This window comes from Anas platyrhynchos, chromosome 13 (genome assembly GCF_047663525.1).
Source record: "Anas platyrhynchos isolate ZD024472 breed Pekin duck chromosome 13, IASCAAS_PekinDuck_T2T, whole genome shotgun sequence".
Taxonomy (NCBI): Eukaryota; Metazoa; Chordata; class Aves; order Anseriformes; family Anatidae; genus Anas; species Anas platyrhynchos.
Genome location: NC_092599.1, coordinates 14681146 through 14702610, shown reverse-complemented (window position 1 = coordinate 14702610; position 21465 = coordinate 14681146). Strand labels below are relative to the sequence as shown.

The 21465-nt window shown below is 39.5% G+C and overlaps 1 protein-coding gene across 16 annotated transcripts in view; it reads right to left on the bottom strand.

The window, feature by feature from the left end:
* Positions 1–186: 186 nt before the first annotated feature.
* Positions 187–21465, bottom strand: part of PBRM1 (polybromo 1) — a 60847-nt gene continuing 39568 nt past the window's right edge. For 11 of the 16 annotated variants that reach the window (XM_072044180.1, XM_072044185.1, XM_072044183.1 and 8 more), the window contains 9 exons: positions 21110–21267; positions 20268–20451; positions 18835–19045; positions 14425–14626; positions 10354–10512; positions 6310–6465; positions 3965–4035; positions 2564–2780; positions 187–2232 (listed from right to left, as the gene is read on the bottom strand). In XM_072044180.1, the coding sequence (XP_071900281.1) occupies positions 2060–2232; positions 2564–2780; positions 3965–4035; positions 6310–6465; positions 10354–10512; positions 14425–14626; positions 18835–19045; positions 20268–20451; positions 21110–21267 (1531 nt within the window). In that variant the 3' untranslated portion in view covers positions 187–2059. The remainder of the gene's footprint in view (positions 2233–2563; positions 2781–3964; positions 4036–6309; positions 6466–10353; positions 10513–14424; positions 14627–18834; positions 19046–20267; positions 20452–21109; positions 21268–21465) is intronic. The other 5 variants (XM_027467298.3, XM_027467300.3, XM_027467299.3 and 2 more) reach the window with 2 other exon arrangements.

The window sequence follows — 21465 nt, the reverse complement described above, 5'->3', positions numbered from 1 at the left end:
TCCTTCTTCTGGCTTTTTTTCCCTCCAACTTCACTGTTCTTGTCACCTACCAGACATGCCTTGCAACACACAGGACAATATAAAAACGATTCTTTACCCACGTACACCTGTGCACATACCAAGGACTCTGTAAGATCTGGATAAGCAACTGCCAGAATTACTTGAAATAAAATCCTAACAAAAGTCTTGATGGGACACTCAAACCTGTTTAATCCAAAACACTTTGCAAACTATTTTTATTCAAATTAAAAAGACTCAGGTAAACAAAGTGATGGTACATACATGTTACACACCTGGTTATCAGCTTAACCTTCAGGAGTACAAGGTCTAATGAAAAGCCAAGCATGGATTAACCAGGTCTGAAAACATACGCTGAAAAAAAAAAGTCACCAACATCAACTTTTTTTTTTTTTTTTTTTTTTTTTTTTTTACAGAAACAGTAAATTTTCTCATGGAAGGGGACTGAGGAAGAGAACAAATAATTATTAGTTACCTTCAACTGGTTTATGAAAATACCGGTCCTAGATTAATCTATTTTCCACTCTCTCAGAAGAAAAAAAGAAAAAAGTTATTCTTTTGGACTGAGTTGCAGTAACCATGTTCCTGCCAACAATTTCTTTCAAATTAGTATCACCTTACCTTCCCACTTACTTAATGCAACCCAAGATTATTCTTTTTCTACAATCAAGTACGTGAAAGCATTTACTTTTAAGCAAATAGCTTTGCAGTCCAGAAGGTTGGTTAGTTACAAGGACAGTTAAGTCTTTAGCAGAAGGCAGTCACAACCCTGAAATTTGGCAAGAGGAGTCTATACACACCTTACTTTGCTAAAAAACTAACCCAAAAACCCTCCAAAGGCTGCAATGCGGGTAATCCGTTTCTCTGATGTACTAGGTATGGTGAAGTTATGCATACAGCACTATTATAAAGTTACATTTGTGTGTCCAATTTCAAATTTTGCATTGCAAAACTTTCATTAACGTGAATCAATACACACAGAAGAACGTCTTATAATGCCCAATCATCAACAGAATGTGTGTGAATTTAAAAGCATCAAGTTACTGCACTAACAAAAGAACTCAGCCTCTCCTCGAACTTACCTTCCAAGTCCTGAACTGGTTCAGAGTTCTGGCTTCTCGCCTGCAGATTGAATTGCAGGGGGAAGCAGCTTTGCCTCCTCTGCTCAGCCTTAGGGCATCACAGAACCCCCAGAACAGGTCATGGCAGATGAGTTTCACCTCCCACGGGCATGCCCAGCTGTATGCCCAGTATGCTGTTACTGATTTAAGATCACAATGGCTTTGGCTACACAATTAAGTAACTGGACAGGATTGGACAACACTAGCAGTCAAGACAGCCTTGCCCTGTCCGCACTAGCACTTCCACAATCGCTGTGGCCCACTCAGCTGCCTCGATACTGACTTGAAATGTGATTTTGCTCTAGCTCCAATGCACACCTTACCTTTAGCTTCTTTCAAGGAGATCTTCCCTGTTCACATCCAAGTGAGATTTCTGCCAGAAGCGGCTAGCACACACAAGCACAGGTACACACATTCCTCTAGGCTGTAAACTATGACTAACTTCACATTCCATTGTACCAATCTGTAAATACTTCGTTTTCTATTTTTCTTCTTTTATATAAAAACAATGGCATCGGATTCTCAGCAATAAAGTATAAGAAAGATGAATCCTTGACTACAGTTAACCAATTATGAAACCGCCTTTCAAACAAAGGAAACATATGCAAAAATCCGTGTATTTGATCAACTTAATATAACAAACACAACTTAATATAACAAAATTAATCAATATATCAATATTGATATGTTTATATATCAATATTGATATAATTATCAATATAACAAAATTAATCAACTTAATATAACAAAAAGTGAAATATGCTTATTAAAAGTGTCCTTATATAAAAATGGTCTTGCAATGTACAGTAAAATGCAATACAAATTATTGTTGGTTATCTCTCCCCACCCAGTAACTAAAACAGCTATTGTTCCACAAAACTCCTTATATGCCAGTATCAAAGAAAGAAGCAAGAATGCAACTAAACATTTTCTATATTGTATGCCTGACGGATATTGAGGGTGTCTCGTAGCATCAGGTCTCGAAGACGCCATAACGCATCAGCCATGGTGGTGTGAGCTCCTTTACTTTTCAACCAGTGTGACGGGAGACGGCTCTCTTGTTCTTTTGATAAGTGGATATCTCGCCGTCGTGCTGAAAGGTTAAGAAACAGCCCAATTATCTACTGACTTTGATAAATTTGATATTCGCCACAATTTTTCAGGAAAGAAGGAGAATGTAACTCCACAGTATTTCTTTTACCCCCAGTATTTGAACCCATACAACTGGTAATTAGATTTATACAGCATCAGTGGAATTAGCCTACTAATAACATATAGTTACAGTCTGTCAGTTTAACAATTACTTGCATGCGTACATTTTATTAAACAAGCAGCAGATTAATTTAGCATTTTCCATAAAAGCCAAAAGGTTACAAAAAAGTGTTTCTGACACACAGTGGGATGTTTCCATACAAAAGCCTTACCTGCAAGGGTCTGGTCCCACTTGCTGATGCTATTTGATTCAGCACTAAGCCCCTCAATGTATTTCAGATAGGCTTCAGAATGAAGAAGCCTCTGTGTCTTTGGTGGAGGGGAGACAAACATGGGAGTTGAGGGCTGCTGCATGACCGGCTGACTTGCTGGGCTCTGGCCCGGATACGGAGGGGGTGCCTGCTGTCCTGGCGGGCCAAGGATTCCTATCTGCAACAACAAAGCAACGGAGAGGTAGTTTTGGTTATAACTGAAGGCACAAAGAAAATTTCACTGGAAGACAACCCACTTTGGCCACGGTTACCTGGGGCGGTGACTGAGATGCACAGAGAGAGGATGTATGAGCAGACCATATTTAACAGCAAGCATGTCCTCATTACTTCCACCACTTCTCCGCTCTCATATTACCCTTAACTGCTATTTTTCTTCCTTTTTATTTCATGTTCTCTCACACTTGACCACAAAACTGTGATGTGCAAGGTGTAGGGTTTTATCTCGCTTTAGGTACCTCTATAACATCTAATACAAATCCACCCTGATCCCTGGAAGATAAGGATGCTACCACCAAAAACAAAAACAAAAACAAAACAAAACAAACAAAAAAAAAAACCACAAACTAATTGCAGTCAGGCTATCCCAGTCACACAGAAATCCCTGACACACAGAAGAACCCCAACTGCTGTGATTAACCAGCAGTTCTCAGAACTCTTAACAGAGACGAGCTATGGTCTGGAGTAACTCAGTGTCACAGCACACATACTGTACTCAACTTCTGAGTTTCTTTATACCCCCGGTCAAAATCACGTTTCTTTTTATAATGCAAATATTTACTCAATACAATTTCAAGTGTGCTAAACATTTCATCTGTATTCATCTGTACCACATTGAGAAGGAACATCTGATCATCACTGATATCCAAACCCCCAGGTTCTGAACTGCCAATGAGCATCTGCTTTGTTGGTTTGTGAAATCTGGGAGCAAGCAAAACAGCTTTTACCCACTTAGCTCAGAAACAGCTGAGAAAGTGCAAAAGCAGCCCTGCTGCATCAACAAAGCATGCAAAACTGAAATTATCACCAGTTTAACAGTGTGTTAAAATTACTTGTATTAGTTTAGAAGAAAGAAAAACAGAAAGAAAAACAGAGGGTTGCTTATACTGCAGGGCTTATCCCACTAGGCAGAACCTAATTAGTATAATAAGAAATCAACCAAGAAATACAAACATATATTCTGAGTGTAAGATATTAACTGGTTCTAAATACGTCAGTGTACGTTTGGAATTTATGTTCTCCCTGGGAAAGGCTATGTGCATTCATTACATGTCTTAACTGAGATCCCATTTAAATGCTAATTCAAAGCCTTAGAGCTTCATAAATAATGTGAAAATGACTCACCTGCTGTCCAAAGGGACTTGCTCCGGGTGCTGGAGTGCCTACCATGGGGGACACATTTTGGCCTATAACACCTATATTCCAAAATATAAAACAATCAGTCTTATTTCAGAGCAGTGAGAAATGCCTATTTGGTCTTCTATAATCAAATGTGTATTTAGATATCATTGCTTAAAGCTTTTTTAAAAATAATTTTTTAAATATCCCACTCTCCCCCAATTAAAAAAAAAAAAAAACTTTAGAAATTTCTGAATGAAGAAAAAAAAAAAAGAAACAACAACTACCCAACATTAATATGTGGCCCCTTGAATTCATTTAACTAAAGAAATGCAAAATTATTTTTTTTTCCATGTTACTTAGGGATTGCCCAACTACATCCTTTAGTTTATAATGTGCACCTTTGGCTGAACAGAAACTTCCTGGAATCCTTAAAAACAAGCAAACAAAAAAGAACAATAAAAAAGGAAAAGCAGTTTTCCTTTAGTAAATTTCCTTGTGTTCAATTTTATAAAACACATTCACAGTAGAAAGAAAGCCAAGACATTGCAAAAATTCTGTAATATCTCACTAACATAGAACACCACTTGCAGGTTAAGCTTAAATAGTCCTATATATATGAAACAACATTTGGAGGAAAAAAATAATCCTGTTAGTTTTGATTTTTTCCTAACTATGTGAAGGGGCACAGAATATAGCAGATACCACCCACATACAAATCTGAATGAGTCATGCATGCAGTTCCTGATATTTTCTATGCAGATGCTTTGGTCAAAAAAAAAAAAAAGGAAAAAAAAGAGAAAAAAGAAAAACCCCAAAACAAAAACTACAACCAAACAAAAATAAATCAAACAACAACAATAAAAAAGGAAAAAAAAAAAAGAAAAACAGTTAGGTATGTTGCTGCTTTTCTTTCTCTCCATGCCATTTTACACAGTCATTCATTTGAAAAGCTGCACAATAATTATGGTCTTCACAAGGGTTTAATTTGCATGCGGATTTCCGTACCAGTGATCAGAAGATGTGTCACTGCGTTTTGCACACTAAAGCATGTATCTAATCAGTTTTCCGTTTGATTACAGCCTCCATTTTAAATGCATCTGTACTAACAGCAGGTCAGAAGTTGGGAAAAACACTGATGAGGCAAGTTGTGGGATACAGCACAGATTTTTTTTGGTACAAATCAGACAGGTTTGGAGGAGGGCACCCTCCCCTTCCCAGTGTTAGGGCTTCATTGACCCTTAGCCCACCCAGCCCGATTTAGCACCACTTCACGTGTGGTCCTCCACTCCTGGGCATTATTTCGTGGTTTTGTTTTGTTTTTTTTCTCCTTAGTCAAGTTCTCTTAGTTTAGTACTTCGTACACACAGCCCGTTTCTCCAGTTGGAAACATTCTTCAAAGAAATGCATTGTCCTGGGTTCACCTCCCAAACATTTGTATGCTGCTGTTGTGTGCTTCAATGTCACTGTCCTGCTGAGTCGGAGGCAAGCTCACGCTGCTGTTTTCCTACTCCCTCTACATGACATTATGGTGAATCTTACACATCAGCAATGATGCAACTGCACGCCTAACACTGATGGATTTAAAAAAACAAAAAAGGCAAGCAAGCAAACAACAACAAATCACCACAAGAATTTACATAAAGTCCCAACAGAGCTTCTGATAAACACAGTTGCAAATGGGGTAGGAGAGAGAAATGAAAACTCTTTTGTCCACAGCTTGTTCGAACAGCTGAACGTATCGGATGCGTGTCTTTTAAACAGCCACGAGTTAGCAGGGGTAAAAACTGAAAAAAATCCACAGAAAACAAGACAAGAGGGCAGATGAACATTTCTCCCCCCTACACTGAAAAAGAGTTCAGTAAGGAATGAGAGCAATAAATTTCATTTCAAATTTCATTTCAAAGTCACTGATATCACTTGAATAATGGAGGGAGTGGAAGGATGCTGTTCAAATGGAATAAGGATATGAACTGGCCGATTTCAATCTTTCAGACTTCTGATAAGCTCATGCAGTTGTCTCTTTTTGTTGGTGGTGTTGGTGTTTTTGTTGTTGTTGACATTTTTTTTTTAACTGGAGCAGAACCACTGCTGGAGCAGCATCACATTTCGCCAGTAACCTTTTTGCTGCTTGCATACTGGATGTGTGCTGTGCCAACATAAACGCTCTGCATGCACCCCATACACTCAGCAGTACGCTGTGCACGCTGCAGCTACAAACCTGCCACGTTCAGACACAATCAAACAATTATGCTATGACCAAAACAAGCTGCAGGTAATTTCTGTAACAGTTGGTTAAACGGCAAGTACATGAAAATGAAACAAGGAGCGAATGAGGATGACATTCTTACCGGGTGGTGGGATGCCTGGGATGCCTGGCATACCTGGCGGAAGTTGGTGGGGTGGGGGCACCCCTGGGTGAAGTGGCTGCATGCTGCCCATGCTAACAATGCCATCAACTGGGCCCTGCAAAGGTGGCAGCACCGGTGGATAGCCACTTATCATGCCTTGAAGGACACAACAAATTTCAAACATGCATCAATAACATGCAATATGATCTACACAGTAAGACATGCACTATCCACAACAAAAAAAAAAAGCACCTTTAGTACAGCAAGACGATACTACAATTAGTATCTTGCAAAAATGAACAAAAATAAAAATAAAGTTATAAATATGAAATGCTACACTTTTGATGAATTAGTATTTAGCGTATCTGTATGTTTCTCATGGGGCAGTAAATGCTGAATACTGAGACGTGTTAACACAAGGAGTAAATTCAGCCGCAATTAAATGTTACTAACGCAAGCAATTTTAACACAGCTTAAAGCTCTGCCATCTGCATACAGATTACGAACACAGTGCTAACTACGCAAGCTTCACCAGCAGCCCTACTTCATGGGCTACCCTGGAGACCAAACTTGACTGGAAAAAGTAAACATCTATACATCTTTATGCAGTGCATATGCAAAATTAACTTGTAGAAGTCCTAGAATATTCACATACTTAAAACTAAAGGTAGTGGCATGTGTGGTTTTTCTTAAACCATCTTCAGCATGAATTTAAGAAATAACTAAAACTTTAAACCTGACAGCACTGGATATGCTTGCTGGGCTGCAGTGACTTAATGCTCTCCACATCTGACTGCAATAAAGGGGTCGGTCTACAAGGAGCACATATGGTCGCTCACTGAATTTAATTCTCAACGTTTACAAAGTGTCTTAATAGGGAAAACAAAGATGCAACCAAGATGATATTGTGCTGCTCAAAATGTTAGTTTGCTGCACATGGCAGAAAAGGACAGTTTGTTTTGGCTTGGGCTCACATTTGTTGCTGTCTGTTAAGCGAACTTACATGAAGTATCTGCACTGTAGTATGCCCTAGAACTAAACCTGCTTGTTTTCTTGCTTATTTTCTATGCTTTTAGTGACTGTGTTGTCAGAGAACCAAGGAAGGGTGTTGGAAAGACAATGGAAAGATGACAGGGGACAGAAGCAGGTTGTGAGATAAAAGGTAAGTTTAGAAATGTAAAATACTGGGGTTTCATTAACCTTTTCCAATATACCACTTACTGAAACTTTGCCACACTCTGAGTAACTCATAAAAGAAACTTTCAGAACTGAGATTTCTGAATTAAAACTGGCCAGAAACTCAATGTCAGCTCTGCCTGTACATTTTCTCATCAAAGCTGTTGTGAGCTCAGGATCAAAACACCTTAAGCAGCTCCAACACACAAGCTGAATTTGTCACCTGCTCTGGAGAGTTGCAAAGGTGAGGAACCTGAAATTCCAAAGGTGAGGAAATTGAAATTCCAAAGCTTTACGTTGAACAAAGAAGTGAACTTCGTAGAAGTTTTCGTTTTCTTCTGAATACGCAGGACACCTAGATCAGCACTTACTAAGTAGCTCTTTGGTACCCATTTTAAATATCTAGAAATTATCTGTACCTCTGTATCAACACAATGAAATCTGTGTTCTTAATGGGAGAAGTCAAAGAGGAAAACAACAGAACTATCCCTAGAATAATAGGCTTTTGCTGTAGCTACTGCCTGGTACTTCCACTGCACCCCAAGCAGCAATCACATCTTCATTTTTCCTACAAACAATTCTGAAGCTTTTAAAGAAAAAAAAAAAAAAAAAAAAAAGACCAAAAAACACCACAAAGCAAAAACAAACCACGAACAAAACAAGCCCACACTTGTCAATCACAAAAGCTCATTTCTATATTTCCAGACGAAATACTTAATAGCTGACTGGGATAAAAACACTGGGAATAGGTGTCCATGAGAAGTCAGTTCTTGTAGCTCCTCACAAGCTTGTAAGTGCAGCCACTTTCATACCCCATGCATGACTTACCATTTTGATTTTAAACTAATAAGCTTGGGCAAACTATTTTCAGCCCCCACAGCTGTGATTTACTCTTTCAGCTTACTCTTTCTCCCCCCTCTATTTTTTTTTTTTTTTACTACAACAATATAAGTTTAAATAAGCTTTTGTAACACCTGAATTTAAAAGCAACTAGAGCACTGTGCACTAAGTGAAAATATATCTCAAAAGGGTATCCAGTTTTCTTGTACCTGTGGGTCATAAACAAGTGATGAAGAAGTTCTCTGAAACAGAGAAAAGCAACTGAATGCTTTCAATGACTTAAAGATGGAGGAGGATGTAAAAGAAGTCTCAACAGAGTAAGGTACTTCCAAGTAAGACGTGGAAACCAAAAGAAGGAAGACTGCATTTTTCAAAATGGGAAAAAAAAAAAACAGCAAGAATTGCTAAAGAACCACTTGATCATCCACTTAATGAAGCATTTCACAATGACAGAGTAAAGAGACCTAACAGGGTGAGCTATAAGATGATGGTCTTGAACAGAGGTATGCTTTTGAGGAGGCTGCCACAGGAAGGAAGGTAACACGTGTGGTTTGCAGAAAGCCCAGCTGCTGGAAAGCTTTTAAGAAAGTGTTAATAAAAGTACTACTGCCTATCAATAACTAAACCCCCCCAAAAAAAAGGAAAAGCGACACAATACCAAAAAACAAGAACCAAATCAAGAAAAAAACAACCACAAGGTGATGACATTGCTATGCATTCTGGATTAAAGTAGATTACTCACAAAGAAGACTAGTGCTGGAGATATTTTTTTTTTTGGAAATATATGCACAAAGATGTGCGCACACACACACCAACTGCAAACAGTTCAGAAAAATCATCACTGCAAGACAAAAAAAATCTACAAGGTGTTGAAGGAACAAAGTTTAAAAAATAAACAAAGGAACAACTAAAAGAAATGCGCAATTCAGTGTAAACAAATGCTTTATAATCTGGAGACCATGAACTAAACAAGGAATGTGCCTTCTGTCTAAACATCCATGCAACCTATTTTCTGAAAAAATGTTTTAGAGACCATAATGAAAAACACTTCAGGCTGGCAGCTCTAAGTATGGCCACAGCCAGCAAGACACAGAAAAAGAAAAATGACAAAAGAGTAAATGGAATAATTGGAATGCCATAAGGGAAATTTAAAACAAACAAAACAAAGTCAAAACTAAATGAAAAAATAAAAACACCAAACCTCCAAATACTCATTTTTACCTACTCAGCACTATTTTGACCTTGACTGAAGCCACCCAGCTATTGCTAACCAGAAATGGGAGAAGGAGAACAATCTATCGGGTCAGACCTAATTTGTTCTCTCACAGATGTAAGGCTGATTTCCATAAAAGACTCTTCAGATCTGATCTGGAGATACTTCTGAGCACACTGCCTACGAACTCAAGTCGGACTATGACTGGCAATGACCACAGCACCCAGCAACAGGGACCACATGGAAGAGTTCTCTAAACTGGTCTGCAAATCACCTGATAAAAGCAGTAATGTTGAGATTTTGTATTTGTATTTGCAATGACACTAGAACCTAGAGTACAACACTTATATCCAACTAACAATTCTTATGCTTGGACTTAAAGCCTGGTATGGATTTCTGTTTGCCTCTCACCTCCCTGACAACTAAAAAAAACATCATTTGCCTCCTGCTTTACCACGTCCACTGGTGCCGCATGCACTACAAGAGCATTCAGCTCCCTCCCCTCCTGCCGCAGCAGGGCTAAACGTGACCTTGGCAAAGCAGAGCGAATAAACACGACTGCACACCAACAGAACAGGCCTACTGCCCGAGGAGGAGCCTTTCTCTGCGCTTTCAACAGGCTACTCACTAGTGGAGCACGTAACGTGGGACCGCCAGCCCACTGCTGAGGCTACGTACAGTCACCATGAAGAAAGACTGAAGAGCTTGAGCCTTTTCTTCCGCAAGAACAAAGTGACCCAAGAGAGTGTTCAGAGTTATGAAGGGGGGTTGATATAGTGGATGAGGAAAAAATGGTCATAGCTCCTACGTTTTACCTGCAACGGGTGTCAACTGCTGATTGAGCATCCCCATTGGTGTTGGTGGCGGCACCACCCCCATAAGAGCCCCGACAGGAGTGCCTGCCCGGGGGGAGGGATTCTGCTGCTGTGCTGCTCGCTCTCTCTCCTGCTGCTCAGCAACTTTAGCTGCCCGCTCTGTAAAAGTATTTTAGATTTTCAGTTCTGTTTTGTAACCCAGAATTTCAAAATATTATCTGTTCATTAAAAAGGACTAGTCAAACACTGGCATAGTTTAGTCAAATATAAAGTAGAACAGATGAATCTTTGTATACAGCATATGATTTGATTTCATGTGGCTGCAGCTAAGACTTTTAGAGAACCTTGCATGAAAAATAGTCCACAAAGTTTTATCTTTTTCTAAAAAAATAAAATAATAATAAAAAATAATCATAATAAAATAAAAATTTGAAAAGTCAAAGAACAAATTGGATAATAACACCAGTGTTACCAACATGAAGCAGCAGTCCAGCACTAGGCTCAGTCCGCACTAGGAGAACATGGCAAAACATTCCCTCTTTGACACCACTGGCTCAGCTAAACCAGTCCCAGCCAAGGCCAGCAGCTCTCCCACAGACAGGAATTTTGAGCACCCTGTCTCTCACATGTGCCCTAAAGCAAGATGCAAATAGCAGGCAGCAGTGCCAGTGGTGGCCCGTTTCTTCCTGGGCTCCCCACTTCTTTTCTTGTTGTTGCATTTTTGGGGTTTGTTTATTGTTTTTTATTACTGATGCAGCCGAAAAGCAGTGGCAAAGTTGGGAAGCACTTGCAAAGTTTTTCCCTAGTGTAGATAGGTCCTTAGTGTTTGGAACATAACAAGCAGCAGTTTGATGAAGCAAAAATATTTTTCTTTTGCCTCTTTCTGTTGTTTTCCCCATTTTGGTCCCCTCTGAGCTATTTTTTTTTTTTTTTTTTTTTTGCTGAAGATGTCTAACTCACATTGTGCTGCTCACTGGAGGTCATGTGTGTCCTTTGTACGATGAATCTGGTCATTATCTCAATCAAGTTTCTCACTGTGACTGCAAGAACAAAAGATCTACTGCAGGGGAATCTGACCAGAGGACAATTTTATATTAAGAGAAGGACAAAGGGTCATGGGAAGAAGAAAAAACAACCAAACAAACAAAAAACCCATCCCCACTCCCAAAAAGAAAACAAGCAAACAAAACAAACAAAAAAAGAACAAAACCAAGCAAACAAAAAAAGAAGGTATACCGAATGCCCACTGAAGATGCTTTTAGGGCATGCAAGTTGCTGATTTGTTCACTCTGAACATCGTCTCTTACTGACGCAATGAGGAACAACAAAGGATAAACGAATGCAGCATACATCTCCAGCAAATTTTAACAACAGTGAATGCAGGACTAGAAGTTTTCTTGCAGCTGGTGGAAGATGAAAACTGCCACTAAAACAGCAACCAAGGTCCTCTGTCAAACAAGGCTAAGAAGTTCATCAAGGAGATCGAGTTATGAATGCATCCTGCCAACGTTAGACACTTTTTCCAGTATATGACTGCAAACATATCACGCATTAGTCTTCTGTAGGACCAGTTTGTGCAGCATCTAGCACAGTATCCACACACTGAAAGACCAGTTTTATTTCACAGGCATTTCCCTCCTTTTCACTCCTGTCATTTCAGGAAGAGATGACGACACACAGAAACTCCTGAAAATTTACTACAGGCAACTCATCTGCACAAAATACATGAGACGTTTAAAGATAGATCCTGAAGTAGAAAAAGGAGATAATCATCTTCAGACCAGAGTAAGCGTTTAGGGAAAAGATGAAGTAGTTGTTCTGATTCTCACCTACTGCTGGCCAGTTAAAAAAAAAAAAAAAAAAAGTCAGACAAAAGCCAAAAGCAAAAGTTCTGGAGGTACCCTGGTGAACGAGAGGTTACTGTTAAGCATTCAGTTTTATCAGACTTCAGACTTGAAGAAGGACCTGATGTAGGACAACACTTGAGTGTTACCTTGTCTGTCCATGCTGTGGCTGCCACTCATTCACTAACAGATGGAACAACACTGCCAGAGGGAACCGAAGGGGGTGTCTGAAAGCTCAGCCTCGAACACTCACCTTAATACTCATTGCACCTAACCCCAAATCATTTAAGCCAGGACTCGAGATCATTCAAAAGCCATTTCCAACACATCTCAAGAGACAGGAAAGAGATCGTGCTTTGAACAAAAAGCTTTACCTTAGGACAGGCCTTTGCCTCAAACCCCACACATAACTTTATTTTAAGGAGTTTCCACAGTGCAGTTAGCCACGAGGCATTTTCAACACAGCCTGTTCTTTGATTAACTACTGCTAAAACCCAGCTACTAACCTGCACGTATGACGAATGAAATTTTCAGTGGGTCAAAAGGAATCAAAAATGCAGACTGCTTTATTACCAAAACACAGAAAGGCACTTCTCCATTCAAGTGTCAAACCATGCCAGTTCCCTGGTATCCCTGGTGCAGTGTCCACACTAGAGAGTACAGGAATTTTGACTTGTCACAGGGGAAGGAGTGGAGTTTCTCTCCTTTCAAGCATGGTAATGAGTAAACAGTTTGGATGCTTTGTAACCCCATCACGACCCCTCCAAAACAAATAAAAGCCTAGTCCTGGGCAAACACCAAGCTGGAAAAACTGCAGCCCGAGACTCAAAAGCTTTGAAAATTTTAAGGCTAGGGAGGGTTAAAATGGAAGCACTCAGAATATCGTTAACACAGGGGACAGACACTGTTGCTACTGTTAGGTTACAATGAAAGTGTGAGCATCACAATGCTCAAGGGATGACAGCTAGCCGTCCTAGTGCTCGAGCTTGCCTGTCAATAAAAGATGCCACATGCACCTACGCTGGTGTAATAGCAAACTACAACAGGAAAAAAGGCAGGCCATAATACTTTCACAACAAAAGAGCATTACCATTTCCCTTCACAACATTTGCAAAGACGACTCACACGTGATGGTGCTCAACCCTCCAGAACTGCACAGAGGTACTACTGCAAGTTCACAAAGGACTGAGGAGGCTGAGGGTGTAAAGCACAAGGCATACCTCCAGTTTGAGGTATCAGAGCAGCCTCTACCACTATGAGCATGCAAAAAAGTTATCACCCTCACTTTTAAAAAGTAACATTATAACTTAACTGGACAATACTTTTCCAAGGGGTTGAAACTTTCCTATCCAATAAAATTGTAACAGTTGCTTAAAAACTGGGCTTTATATTGGAAATGTTGAGACATTATTAACTGAAACAGTAACTCTGGATGTCAAGCTACTCTGTTTGCTTGGATAGGGCCTGCTGTTAAGGATCATCTGCGTTTTGATTTTTGGTCAAATAAAGCTGAAACAACGAACAGTATCAGTAGGAAAACGAGAGAGAAAGAGAAAGAAAGAGAAAAGAGAGAGAGAGAGAGAGAGAGAGAGAGAGAAAGGTCTTTTGAAAGTACCTCATCCCTATGAATTGTTTCTTGGCTTAATTCAGGATATGAAATCTCTCAACAAACATCAGTTACAACAGTTAATACTGAGACTGAACAACAGGTCGCATTTACAGTATAACAGTCGGTATCCCTGATTTTATTATACCAAAGCTCTTTCAGACTCTCAGTAGAGTTAACTGAGAAACTTCTTTTCTGCTCTACTATACACTTTCTTACCTGGTAATACAGCTCTGAAGAGCTTCTTGTCCCAAAGTTCCCTTTCTTGCTGCCCCCTCCATGTCCTCCTATACAGAAACTTTTACAAGCCATTTTTCCAGCTGACTTCCAGCACTAAGGCTTCAAGCCCTTTTACTTCTAATTCTTCCCCATTTCTTTTCTCTTTGTTCATTTGATTATTTGTGGCAAGGATATTTCAATTATCAGTTGTACACTACATAACTTAAACATGCTCTGTGCTCCTCTTCAGTCAGCTCTCAATATGAACTCCACTTTAAGGCACGTCCAGAACACAAACACAACTACTTCCTTTTATAAAACTGGTCATCTGAGTCATAACATCGAACATGTTCAAAGAGAAAAAGTGTAAAAAGAGAGTTTAGCATTTTAGTTTTTATTTACCTTCATATTCTGCTTTCTTTGTTGCTTCCAAGTTTCTCCATTCAGTTCCTACAAGCCTGCTGAGCTCTCCAAAGGAATAGTCTGGGTGCTGAGCTTTAATCACAGCTCTCATCTCACTGCTAAATAAGATGTAACCACTCATGTTGATCTTCCTTTTCGATCCCTCCTTCTTGGTGCTGCCCTTAACAGACTTGGGAGCGGACTGCGAGAAAAAGCAGTTATGACCACAAGCATATGACAGAGTTTCTTGACTTAAAAAAAAAAAAAAAATCAAAGCTGTAAGAAACAGTATGTAAAAGTATTCCCAAATTCCTCCTGTATATATCTGTCCAAGACCCATTCAACTTAATAGCCCCTAAAGAGAGATTGCATCTCCTACCAATGCAAACAAGCACACATTTACAGGAAGTACACAGGTGGGGAAAAAAAAAAACACACAAACAAACAACACCACAACAAAAACAAAAAGCAAAACACAATGATCTGATGCTTTTTAACCCTTCCAGACATAAAGCCAACCTTATAATGGAGGCTTCAAAAAGTGTGCAGAAACACAGCACAGAACGATCACTATTAGCTGAAGTCATTCCTAACTAACCGAGAGGACTCCGAAGGGCTGAGTAGCAAGTAAGGGACTATTTAGAATACCAAAAGAATAACAGTAATTGTGCTGCTATCACAGATGTCATCCGTTATGCTGCTCAGAAATACTGCCAACACAAGTTAAGTAGAAGGTTTTATTTGCATTGCAGATTTTAGGGAATTGCTTTCACATTTATTCCCAGGCCTTTGCAACTCCCACCTCCTTGTCTTCTATCCTCCAGTCTTCTCATCCCTAAGTGCTCTCTATTTTGCCTGCCAGACATTCCTTTATCTCCCAGTTCATAAGTACCCATTTCTCCCTGAAAAAAAAAGCAAAGCCCGGTTTTTCTGATCACTGTCACCCGCACACCAGGTTCACATGCCCACCTGTGTGCTGATGAGCAACAAATATTCCATTCTATCCAAGATCTGCTCCTTTGCTCTTCCCACCCTGGCTGCTCCTGTTGAGAGCTCCTTGACATTTCCAGCCACCAATATTTAAACTGTTCTGACAACCACTGAGAGGCCACCTGTATGTGACGTATGGGAGACCGTAATTCACCCATTCACTAGCCAATAAGGCCCACAAACACATCAGCATACTGAAACCCTCAAAAGGGCTTCCTCGTATCTTGGGCACTACAGATTTCTCACACCTCGAAGAGTGTAACTGTTTCCAAATACTTGGGGGGAAGTGGCAGAGAGGAAAGAAAAACATATGCAATTGTTCTCTTCCTACCCTGGAAGTCCTGGCCATATTACTCCATTTATTCGCTGCTCTAAGCCCAACTGTCCAACACTCATCTCCCAGCTAAATACAAAGCTTCAGCTACACCAAAGCTTTCTAAAAGTCTTACTCATGGGCACCACAGTATAAAAAGGACATGAAACTGTTGGAGAGTGTCCAGAGGAGGGCTACGAAGATGGTGAAAGGCCTGGAGGGGAAGACGTACGAGGAATGGCTGAGGGCACTGGGCCTGTTCAGCCTGGAGAAGAGGAGGCTAAGGGGAGACCTCATCGCAGTCTACAACTTCCTCGTAAGGGGGTGTCAAGAGGCAGGAGACCTTTTCTCCATTAACACTAGCGACAGGACCCGCGGGAACGGGGTTAAGCTGAAGCAGGGGAAGTTTAGGCTTGACATCAGGAGGAAGTTCTTCACAGAGAGAGTGGTTGCACACTGGAACAGGCTCCCCAGGGAAGTGGTCACTGCACCGAGCCTGACTGAATTTAAGAAGAGATTGGACTGTGCGCTTAGTCACATGGTCTGAACTTTTGGGTAGACCTGTGCGGTGTCAAGAGTTGGACTTGATGATCCTTAAGGGTCCCTTCCAACTCAGGATATTCTATGATTCTATGATAAACCAGGCAGTGGATAAACTGAGGCATGCTGGTGCATTATTCCAGGCTTCATTGTATTCGTTTTCAAATAGCAATCTGCCCTCAATGTTTTCATCATGAGCCTAAGGACAATATTTGGCTTTTTGGAAGGAAGTTTTCTAGGTTTGTCTCTATGATGGAGGAAGCAGGAAAAAAACCCACACAGGTTCTGGTATGACAAACTGTTTGTACAACACATCCTAGCTTCTCAAGGAAGCTCACGTTGGCAGGTGAAGAGTTCTCAATGCAGAAACAGGTAAATCCAACTATACCTGTGGTCACGTAACATTAAGGCCTACTCATTGGTTTGAAAGGGAAAGCAGGATTTTGAGAATTTTTATGAAAACTGAACTCAGAATTCTTATTTTTCCATTATTTTACATCTCTGGTAAGACAATTTTTAACATAATCTTATCCATTTGAGGCAGATAACTGCATAATAGATAAGATGTGGTATGAGAAGAAATAAACCAGGACCCTCTTCAATGCCTTTTCTCAGCCATACTGCTAAAGCAAAAAAAAAAAAAAAAAAAAAAGTTCCACATCTTTTTCTTTCTTAGGTTCTGCTTCCTGATTTACAGCAAACTGCACCAGGAGAACATCATTCACCTATTTGTCAAGCCCCACATCACCACATATTCAATCATCTTGTCTCCTTTTATTCTCAGGTGCAGTAAATGCTTCTTTTGTTATCAGGAAAAAAGGGTAAAAATAACAGGAGTTTTAATAGTTGTTTTTTTTTAGATAAAATTGCATACATTTAAGAGAACACGAAGCAAACATGCCTTTTACCTGGGAGCTCTGTTTAAAATGACACTTTTCAAAGGAGACGTAAATAGAACAATTATGTTGGGCTGAAGAAGACAGTTTCTTTCCGTGCTGTGTGTTACTTATCTCTCTGTCAAAGTTAATTTGTTTTTTGAATGCCAGCTCAGACACAACATGCCTCTTATTGCCAAATCAGCAGCATGAGGAATCTGCAAGGGGGTACTTATGAATCATCCTTCACCTCTCAGAATACACTGCTATTGATTCTTTTCATTTTTTTCTTAATTTTTTTTTCAAGTTCCATTTCTAGACTTCAGAGGTCACATCTGTCTGAAGGTATATACACGCATGCTGGGTATTTCCATTTCCATGCTTAGCAACAGTATTATTTTGACGTATAAGTTACCTTCCCCCTTCCTACAATGTTATATTAGTTGGCTAATATAGATAACAACATACATGCTTTTTGTAATACCTGGCAAGAGTTCTCATGCTATTTCCAAATTCAACACTAAAAAGCAAGAGCAGCAGTCGGCTTTGCATGGGAAAATGTCTCTGGTGGTCTGCTTGCATAGCAAAAATCATGATCAAACAAAACTAAAGGTTTTAATTTCATCAATTGTTTTCTTTCTTTCTTTCCTTTTTTTTTTTTGTGACATGTGGTCACATCCTTTCTTCAACTGCCAATGAAGCTATCACTTCACAGTCAATGTAACACAGCAGAAGTCCATACTGCTTGTTACAAACACTTCCCAAACTCCCCCTTGTTCCCAGCAGGTCATTCCCATTGCCTCCTTAGTTTGCTGGCATTAACTTGGATGTGAGAATGTGATGAGACAGATAAAACAATCTAACCCAGTTGTCAACAAACATTTTTGGTTAGGTGAACTTCCAGCTAAAGCAGTTCCCCAGCCTGTTTCAATACTCATACATTACAGCCAGGGCTTGTGTGAGAGATGCAGCAAGCGAGGGAGGGGACAAAGCACTCCATTTAAGCGGCAGCAACAACTCGTGCCATGTTCAAGCATCACATAACCACATGATTTCTCATTTACTACTTGTCCATTTATCAAGAATTTAATTTCAAAATTTCTATGATGCACAGCAAGACACATTAATAGCTCTCACTTTTTTTCCTCTCTCAAGTTCCAATTTCCAAGTGTGAACAGTAACAATAAAACTAAAAGTGTTTTTCTTCCTTCATGAATGTGCAGCATTTTCTAAAAAACACTTGTCAAAACTCTAGCACCCAAATCTAGCTTCTTTCAAAGTTTAAGGAAAAGCTTAAAAAAAAAAAGTATGCTAGGTAACCCCTAAATTACAGTTAAACCCTCACATCCTAACCTTATCTTTAATATAAGGGCCTATTATTTCTTAAAAAGTGTCACAGAAAACCTACTAACAAGAAACAATATTGACATACATGTATACAAAAACATACCCTACAAGATTTTCCTAAGCTGAATGATACTTCCTTTGAAATATTTTAACAGACTTAAACATTACAACATGGATATCATATTGGATTTGCTATAACTGTTCTGTATAATTACTCCACAGACCAGTAAACTGAAATATAAATCTGTTCTGTGATAAAATGTTGTTTTTTGTTTTTTTTTTTTTATTTGCCTTGAGGAAAGAATGAGGAATACAGAGGTTTAAAGGTCTCTCAAAGATTTTTACCTGTGGTGGAGTATAAGGCATTATATCCAATTCACTAGCTAATGGGGTCTGAAGCTGAGGCATAGAAGGTGTTTCAGTGATATCACCTTCCTCTTCTCCCATCTCTTCTATGTCCTCATCACCTCCTTCCAACTCAGCAAATTTTGCTTCTAGCTGCTGGATCTTCTTCTCCAGAAGTGGAGATGGCTCCTTCTGAGGAACTATGGGTTTTCTGAAAGTTAGAGGAAGAAGAAAAAAAACAGATGAGAATGTATTCATATGTCACAGGACACAGCAAATATTCTGAAGAGGAAACCAACTTTTCTTCTTATGTGACTGAACAACAATGGTGACGATGGTGACTTAGGATACGCCTGTGCTATCTTTCAGAACACTGAGCAGAAATCATTCAGTATCCATAGCCAGTGTTTTATTTCAGTCACTTGTTGGAAGGATTTTTTTTTTTTTATTTTATGAGTTAGAAGGCAATTTCAATGCAGCAAATAATTCATCTCTGCAACAGAAGGAAGTTAACAGCACAACTTCCTTAGGTCTTACGTTTTTCTTTAGTTAGAAATTAATATTATGTTCACCAATTGGAAAGCTAATTGTTATCCATACTGAGGACTCAGGTATTTTAACGATGTCCAAGACCTACTAACCTACTAATCCAAAAATGTGACAAGTTTTACTGAAGTCAGGAGAAGAAAAAAGTCAACATCTGCTGGTATTAAGACTGAAAAAACTTATTTGGACTTCTTCCTCAAACTTGTTTTAAAAAACATGCAACCAGATTTAATCTTCAACAGTGACTTTTATGTATGTACTGGGTCTGCCTGGGGTGGAGTCAATTTTTATCATCACAGCCTGTATGGTGCTGCCTTTTGTATTTGTGACCAAAACAGTGTTGATAACACACGGATGTTTTAGCTCTTGCTGAACAGTGTCACATCACCACACTGTCAAGACCTTTTATTTCCTCCACTCCCCCACTTTGAGTTGGCTGGGAGTGGGCAGAAACCTGGGAGGGGACACAGCCAGGATAGTTAACCCCCACTGACCAAAGCAGTACTGCCGTATCATGCAACATCATAAAAACTGGGGGAAAGCTGGAGAAGGGTGTGTGTGGGGGGGGGAGGGGGGGTCACTTGAGGCTATGGTATTTGTCTTCCAAAATATACAGAGCTTGTGCTGATGCCCTGCTGTCAGAAGGTAGCTAAACATCTGCCAGCCAAGATGAAGTAGTGAATTATTTATTTTGCTTTGCTTCAAAAATTGTACCATCTTTATCTTAACCTGCAAATTTCTCTTGCTTTTGCCCTTCTAATTCTCTCCCACATGCCTCTGAGGGAAGTGAGCAAGTGGCTGGATGGGGGCTTAGCTGCTAACTGGGTTAATTCACCACAATTCAGAAGAGTGCTCAGGTGACTCTCTTATTCCCATACCATTTTTACCTAAAATAGTATATTTCATCATCGACAACTTTTGCAGAAAGTGAAAACCTCTTGAGCCCCTTAAATTTCTTCATTTGTTTATCACTTTCGTTGTAGCGGCTCTCACAAAGAAAAACATCATTTTCAGAAATTTCTGTTGGCCTGCAGGAGAGGAAGTCCTTGAACGACAGAACAGCACACTTCCCTGCAGAAATGAAATGAGCTGGTTAAGAAGGCAACCACATTTGAAGACATTTTACAAAAAGTTTGGAAACTCATTTTTTTTCCTGGTCACATAAGTATCAACCCAGTATTTAGGCCAACTACAGAAAATACATCAACTGACATCCCTATTAAATAATGTCACTCATAAGAAACCCACAGAACTCAGCCTTTGGATTTCATTTTTTAACTTCTGTTTTTTTGTTCTTTAACAAAAACAACGATCACGAGTCTGTTAATGATATTTAGCACAGCATTTTAACTACAGAATATATGTAGTTAAGATGTACAGAAAGTACATAATAGCATCTCATTTTAAACAAAATCAGCTTCCTTCTCAATTGACTTTCCAGTTAACATACTAGAACAATGGATTTTTCTGTTCTCTGACTGCAGAAAATGTTTGCTTTGATTCATGTGTAATTCCCTTATTTTAAGGAAGCTTCCTCATCGTGAAAAACCTCACTGCAGGTCCTAGAGACAAGAATGCATAGTAGGAATAGATTGCATGATCTCTCCTCATTCACTCAGTATGAATTTGGAGTCAAGCCAACCCATCACTAGAAATTATGTCAGATTTTTTTTTTTTTTAATGTACAGAATGAGAATCTCCCATTGGATTTAAAGTTGTTAACGATTACCCAAAATGCAAGTCATAGGACAGGTCTCCTCCAAGTTACTTAAAAACACTTCCTTCTTGTAGAACATTTTAGTTGGTTCATGTTCAGTTTCTTCAGGATGGATAAAGATTGGACCAAAGAAATATGCAGCTCCGTCTCGCACCCACATCTTTTCAATTCTAGAAAGAAAAACAAACCACTGACATAAATGAAAGGCCATCCCTCCTAATGAGTTAGCTGGATGTACTGACTTGTTCAGGAAGACTGTGAAATGAGTGAAAAAAAAAAAAGGCCAGCCTACTCCAATTGTACAACTGTCACTTTTTTAAAACCAGGCTGATAAACTTCCACCTCAGCCCACTAAGAGCTTCTAACTT